General features: G+C 43.6%; 1 protein-coding gene across 1 annotated transcript; it reads right to left on the reverse strand.

Moving 5' to 3' along the window:
• Positions 1-1,803: 1,803 nt before the first annotated feature.
• Positions 1,804-6,715, reverse strand: LOC127327107 (DNA replication licensing factor MCM4). Its single transcript, XM_051353888.2, has 18 exons — positions 6,584-6,715; positions 5,788-6,498; positions 5,574-5,702; positions 5,065-5,146; positions 4,833-4,965; positions 4,666-4,737; positions 4,447-4,569; positions 4,255-4,368; positions 3,965-4,177; positions 3,786-3,884; positions 3,543-3,703; positions 3,366-3,462; positions 3,059-3,217; positions 2,902-2,982; positions 2,719-2,797; positions 2,466-2,602; positions 2,315-2,365; positions 1,804-2,234 (listed from the first exon to the last, which is right to left on the reverse strand). Exons 1-18 carry the CDS (start codon positions 6,615-6,617, stop codon positions 2,160-2,162), a joined length of 2,550 nt encoding a protein of 849 aa, XP_051209848.1. The 5' UTR covers positions 6,618-6,715; the 3' UTR covers positions 1,804-2,159.
• Between the last annotated feature and the right edge of the window lie 302 nt (positions 6,716-7,017).

A 7,017-nucleotide genomic window follows, 5' to 3' on the forward strand; every position in this document is an offset into this window, starting at 1 on the left:
TCGCGGATTTTGTGGGGAAAGTGTCGTTGCTTAGCCTAATGAGTTTTGTTTATGAAAGTGTTGACAAAAGAAAATAAAGGAACTTGTTTTTGGAGTACCGGAAGGGTACCGGAATGTTTTGGTTGACCGTATGGGGATGGTCGGAAAGGAAATAAATCGGGCTACCCCCATCCTAGTGTTTTATGTCATAAAACTCTTTTGAAGTATCTTCTTTAACAAAAATATAGAGATGTCATAGATTGTCTTTTGAAGTATCTTCTTCAACAAATATATAGAGATGTCATAGATTGTCTTTTGAAGTATCTTCTTCAACAAAGATATAGAGATATCATAGAATCCCTTTGAAGTGTCCCCTTCAACCGAGAAGTAGGGATGCTATATCCACAAGAGAAAGTGATTCTCTTTCACATGTTATATCCTCAAGAGAAACTGATTTTCTTTCACGTGCTATATCCACAAGAGAAACTAGTCTTCTTCTTTTGACATCTTTAGATAACTTTTGTTAGCACCTTCTTGATGGTTTTGCGAGTACAATTCCATCCCTGGCTATTTACCTGGCCAGACTTGAAGGAATTCGACAAATGAAGAAGGATTGGACGACGTCTATACGAGCTAGGAACGTTCTCCCAGTCATTTGTCTGTAGGGTTATGGCAGATGACTTGGGCTCTGAGGTGTTGAAGGGATTCCGCTACTTTGATGATGTAGTTAGGCCCTTCGAGGCTATTATGTAAAGATTGGTCATGTGATCTTATTGTAATTTTCTTATTCTGTTTTGTAATGGATGATGTAACTTTTATATCAGTTTGGTTATATGTTCACGGCGCACTGATCATGCGTGAACTGTATACATAACGGGTATTTCGGACAGTTAGTCCGGGATCCCCATAATTTTGCTTTTAATATATATTCAATTAACCCTTCTTCTAAAGGCGGTTGCTATCTATTTTTATTTTTTTGCTAACTATCTAGTTTGGCATGCCCCTTCAAGGTACTAACACATGACAGACAACTGCATGTGATGGGAAAGTTGATGCTTGGAAAAGTTCAGCCCCTCTCTCTAACGACTCTTTGCTACACCATTCGATTCATACTAATCAACTCTAATATGAATAGATCTAAACACATTTTAGTTGTAGATACATCCATACAAGAGTCAAGTAATGTGAATCGGATAAAGTATCTCTTCTTTTCGATTTCAGCTCTTTCCTAGCTTGTAGACAGCGAATGTCCTCTTTTGCTTTTTGGAAGTCGAAGCTAGTAGATAGCACAACGAATAATGCCCAGTACATACTTGCTATTTACTTCTTTTTGCAGAAAAAAAAACTCGATCTATTCTAAGTTCCCGAACACTGCTACTGATATTATAGCCTATTCCAAAGGATCACACCGCCTTGTTTTTTCCTTTCTATCTTTCATTCCACCCATCAGACCAAAGTCCAAAACAGTCATACGAAAACATTGCATCAGTCATATATCAGGATGGATTTAATTATGGCATCCTTGATCTTGCCTGAAACAACAATTCACCGATCTAAAGTACACATGCTTTTACTACAAGAGCCACCCACTCCAACGCTGGAAGCTCCAACATGAAACAAATAGCCGTTCTACTACTTCGTTTGTAGGTGGGGCCAAATGCATTCACGTGAGGTGGAACCCACCAACAAGAAAATGAAAACAAGACCAACCCAGACACTAGCATCCGTTGGAACTTTTGTAGAAGAAAACTACTGAGCACCCACCGAACCCAAGGTTTGAACCCAGGTGGGCAGCATGCAGTCCAGCACACCTTGCCGTTGGTCTGTTCTCCACCGACAAGAAAATGAATTTATGGTTTCCTGCTCTACAACGCTAGAGCACAAACAGAACATGGATTCAATTTGAGCGACAACACTATGTCATCGCCCCTCAAACAAATTATCTGCTAATGCAAAACTAACAATCACTAGAGCAGCGTTAAGAAATCTTGGAAGTCATACAAATACAATCAGGACCATGAAAAACCAAACAGGCATGGTTAACACTTTCCACCGCTCTGAGCTCTACAGAGATCAGATCTTCAACTTCAAGGGAGGAAGAGGTGTCAGCACATGGTCATGGTAGATTCAGTTGATGCTAGCTTAAGTGGTCGATGCCATTGAAAGTAGATGATGACACATCAGGTCCTCTTCACACTTTCTCCATGGATAAGTGCAGAACCCTCACTCATAAGAGTGCCAAGAGCAACGCGAATCTGTACATTTGTTTTCATGAGTCCATCATTCAGGCCACTAAATCAATGCAGGTATAACAGAAATTTGAGTTGTGACTTACATCATGCAGATGAACTTCCATGGAGCTCTGTTTCCTCACTTCTTCCAGCAACTGCACGATGATCAGGAAATACACTTGGATCAGTCCAGGTGAAAATAGTGATGATGGTAACAGGGAACAAAATAGCCAAGGAGAGGTAACGTTTCTATACCTCAGTCATACGCATTGAGGGACCTCCAATCTGCATTTTCTCCATCATAAGGTTTCGGACAGCCGCAACAAGATTGTCACGTCTCTGCCTTTCACTTGCAGATACTCCAGTCATGATTAGATCCATGTCAATAGTCCCTTTTGAGATTAAAATATATATAAGCACACCCCGGTCAAGAAAAAATCAGCACTGCAAATTGGTGTCCCGAGAAAAAAAAATGCATGACATATGGAGGGTAGCATGTTTAACTTACCTGTTGCATGATCGGTTGCAGACTGCTGCATGGCCACTTCAAGAAGCCTAAACGCTTCTCTAACATCTCCCACTCCAACCTGTTGAGAAGATCAAAGTTTTTAGTCTCAGCAACAAATCAGCACGATGAAAATGATATGAAGCTAAATAATAATCGCACAAAAAATCATAAAATAATCATTACCTCTTCTGAGAAACGCATTCGTGCCAGCGCTTCACTGAGACGAATCAGGCTCTCAATTTGCCTAGCTGTTGCAGTGATGACCTATCCACCAGTTACAAAACCATCAATGGCTCATTATCATTCAAAGCATATGAACGTGGTAATACAACTACCCTACCTTCTTTCTGCTCCCAGGGCTGTTTCCTCTTTTCCTCATCTCAACGTAGCCACGGGTCAATTCTTCTGCTGCTTCATCAGATAACTGTGGCTGGATGTTCCTTGCATAGCTTATGTATGCAACTAGTGTGGGCAAGTCCAAGACCTGGTGCTCCACTACCTGCATATCAGCATGAAGACAACTAATAAGAAATTGGCTCATCTAGGAAACCTGTTATAATTTATTAAAATATTGCACTGTTAGCAATTTCTTCAAACAGAGCAGTTAGGTTAAAGTTTGAGGTATAAAATCTGAGATGAGGACTTACTTCTGGATTCTCAAAATGCAATGAAACAATATGCTTAGCCAGCCGCCTATCAGTTTGCTCGTCTGCCTTGTCCAGGATAAGATAAATCAGGTCAAATCTGCATAACAGGGAATGTTACTACAGTTAGAATACTTCTAATTGTTTGTCCACTTTACACACATGAAGGCATGCACTTACCTTGACATCAGTGTTGGAGGAAGGTGTATATTGTCAATCACAGAAAGCCTTGGATTGTACCGTGATTCAGATGGATTTGCACATGCTAGAACAGATGTTCTAGCATTTAAGGACGCAATTATTCCAGCCTTTGCAATAGATACAGTCTGCTGCTCCATCACCTGTATATTTTCAATAAAGATGTTTGAGTAATCATATCATCGATGCAAATTTGGAGGGGAACAATTCAATGAGAGAACATACCTCATGTAGCATGCTTCGAGCATTATCAGACATCTTGTCAAACTCATCGATACAGCAAACACCTTTGTCACTCAAAACAAGTGCTCCACTCTCAAGAACCTAAGATATACCATGCCAGTTATAAAAGATGTATGTACATAAGATTACTGTGAAAATGATGGGAATTACAGTAAACTTACAGTTTCACCAGTTTCAGGATCCTTCGCAACATAAGCAGTGAGGCCAACTGCTGAACTGCCTCTTCCGCTTGTGTAAATACCACGAGGAGACAGTTTATGCATGTACTGGAGAAGCTGGGATTTACTCGTTCCAGGATCACCAACAAGCAAAATGTTGATATCACCTCTGAAGTTAGCTCCAGAAGGAAGCCTCAAAGCATTGCCACCAAAAAGCTACAAGCAGTATACAGTGTTAAGCTAGCTTATGAGACGACTTTCTGAGGAGAAAGCTAGATATTGCATGAACATACCTGGCAAAGCAGGCCCCTCTTAACATCATCCAGTTCCCATATGTTCGGAGCCAATGATCTTGTCAATCTATCATAGATATCAGGCAACTTTGAAAGTTCTTTTAACTTTTCAATCTGCAATCACAAAAGCAGCGAGTACTACTAAGATTTCCACAAAGTCCCATCCAAGAGATATAGGAGATTGAGGCAGACCTTATCTCTGACAAAGTGGTCTTCAGAAGACTTGCTAGCGTTGGTATTGTCAATATCCATAGAGTCCTCAATATGAAGCCTCGACTTGTCTGTCTTCTTTATGTGAAGGCAATCAATGTATGTCTGAAGAAGAAAATTGTTAGCAATACTTTAGGACAATACAAAACACTTTCAGAAGGGAAAAATATATAGGATAACACTTAATCCCATATCCTCTACCTTGAAAATTGACTTTACTGTCCTCTGGCTTGGCCCAATTCTGATACTCATGGCCCTGTATATCCCAGTGATCTACAAAAGGTGCAAACAGAAAAAAAATTAACACTTCGCCATAAAACCACATGCCAATATATTTTTCAATTCACAAAAAAAGGTAAACTCCTAACCTCAACCCTGTCTCCAGGCTTTCCAGCATCAACAAGCTTATCGTGCATCACAACACTAACTGTATGAGGAGTACCACCTTCCGGTATCTCATCTGGTGTTTCCTGCAACTTTATGATCTGCTTGTCCGAAAATCTAGTTTGCGAACAATATATGCTCAATAAAATAGTCAGGACTGTGAACCAGTTAAGCGTGACGTAAAGTTAGAAATGGCTGAAAGAAGAATATAGGTACCTGCATCGATTATGGACTAGAGTCATAGAGTTGGAGGCTTTACATTGTTCTTTCTGGCATATGTGCGGTTCAGTTACTCTCCCTGTAAATAGATAGACCATTAGTCACCATATCATTTCAGCGTAAAATCAGGATAGTGAAGAATTCCTAATCACATGCATGTTTTGGCTACCAGAATACATTCTTAACCCGAGGGGGGTGGTATGCCTGGTAACCACCAGTAACCAGAAAATACAGGATTTTATCTCGCAAGTGCTTCGTCATTTTAAAATATTTTTGCAGAAAATCTTCCAACAAATTCACCGGATGGGGCCAGTTACCAAACCTCCAGTCCTATGAAGTTTTGCAGCAGCTACATATAAGATATACTATTGCAAAGTATTTCCAGATAAAAAATAGGAAAAAAATAGCTAACAATTAAACTGAGGTTTGATGCACACAGCAATTTGTCTAAAACATTGACTACAGATCAGCACTGTGCGAAACAACTATCCATACTAGTATTATACCTCTATCAACCATGACAGGCTCTGAGTAGAAGCCACAAACAAGGCAGCGGAATACAGCCTCCTTCAGCTCCGGTATGACTGAGCTGCATCGAATTATCATACCCTTAATCGACACCATCTTCTCAATATCTACAATGAAGGCAAATACAGGCATAAGTTAAGCAATGTGTAGGCGCATAGTTTCACATAAACAGGCTCTGCAAAAAATTCTCACCTGATGGGTTCAGATTCCTCAAGCAAATCGAGGACTTGAGGTTGTAGATCCTTGTCTGGATGTGCTTCTCGAAGAGCGGCTCAATACGCGCCACGAGGTCCATGAGAACAATGTCAAAGATGGCGAGGACCTCGAGAGGGTAGCGGACCATCTTGCCATACAGGTCGGGATCGTGGTCGAACACGTCGTGTGCATCCACGTCGAGCGACTCCCCGCCCTCGAGCTCGAGGATGCGGTGGATGGCCCTCATGTACTTGCCCTCGTCCATGACTGGGTCGACGCGGCCAGCGTCGCGGGGATCCCGGAAGTGTCGCAGAAAGCGCAGGATGGCGGCGTTGACGTCCTGCACGCTGATATTGGTGCCCCAGACGAAGACAGGGGTGGCGTCGACGCCGCCGCCGCCGTCGGTCTCGGGGGTGTCCTCATCCCCGGCTTCGGAGGACAGCGGGACGTCGTCGGTGGACATGGGGGTGGACGGAGTTGGCGGGAACCGTCCGGTCCAGTTCTGGCGCTGTCGGGAGGCACCGGCACCGGACGGAGTGCGGCGGCCGGGTGGAGGCGGCGTCTCAAACCCACCGAGGGACGGGGACGAGGCGAACGGGCTGGCAGAGCCGCGGCGGCGGCGTCCGCCGGCACGCCGCGCGGACTGAGGAGGGGACGAGTTGGTCGCCGGGAGCGGGCTCGATGGCCGGGCATCGGGCGACGATACAGCTGCAGAGTCGATAAAAAAGGATGAGATTTTCTTCAGAGTAGGAAAATCAGGCGATCTTGGAAAGAGGTGACGATTAGATCTTACTGTTGGGAGAGTTCCCGCCGTCGTTAGACGCCATGGCTTGCGCGAAGAGAGAGAGAGACAAGGGCGGGGGAGAGACGAGGGTTGGGGTGGGGAGATGACAGGGAGGGGCAGGGGAACTGGGTAAATGGCGGGAGGCGGCGGCGGGAAGAGAGGAATGGCGGGAACAAGGGAAAAGTTTCCCGCCAAGTGATGCGGGCTCTCTGTCTGTGGGCTCTGGGCTGCGCCTGTCTTACGAATAGTGGGTGTAAAGAAAGACATAGGCCAAGTACCAAGTGGGCCTGTAACTACGGACCACGTGCCGTGCAAGAATGGGCTGCATTTCTTTAAACCTGAGTGACTTGGGCTCTGCGGAGGGGGCTTTCTGTTTGCCGCTTTATTTTTATTTTCTTCATCCGATTTCATTCTTCTTTTCACTTTTTTCTTTTTTTTTGTTT

This window comes from Lolium perenne, chromosome 3 (genome assembly GCF_019359855.2).
Source record: "Lolium perenne isolate Kyuss_39 chromosome 3, Kyuss_2.0, whole genome shotgun sequence".
NCBI classification, from domain to species: Eukaryota; Viridiplantae; Streptophyta; class Magnoliopsida; order Poales; family Poaceae; genus Lolium; species Lolium perenne.

What these genes read in the sequence shown, in the direction of transcription:
- LOC127327107 (XM_051353888.2), bottom strand. Translation starts at nt 6,617, where the DNA reads ATGGCGTCTAACGACGGCGGGAACTCTCCCAACA. An exon ending in CGGCGGGAACTCTCCCAACA is followed by an intron (nt 6,499 to 6,583) that starts GTAAGATCTAAT and finishes TCGACTCTGCAG; the next exon opens with CTGTATCGTCGCCCGATGCC. An exon ending in GCCTGTCATGGTTGATAGAG is followed by an intron (nt 5,147 to 5,573) that starts GTATAATACTAG and finishes ATCTATTTACAG; the next exon opens with GGAGAGTAACTGAACCGCAC.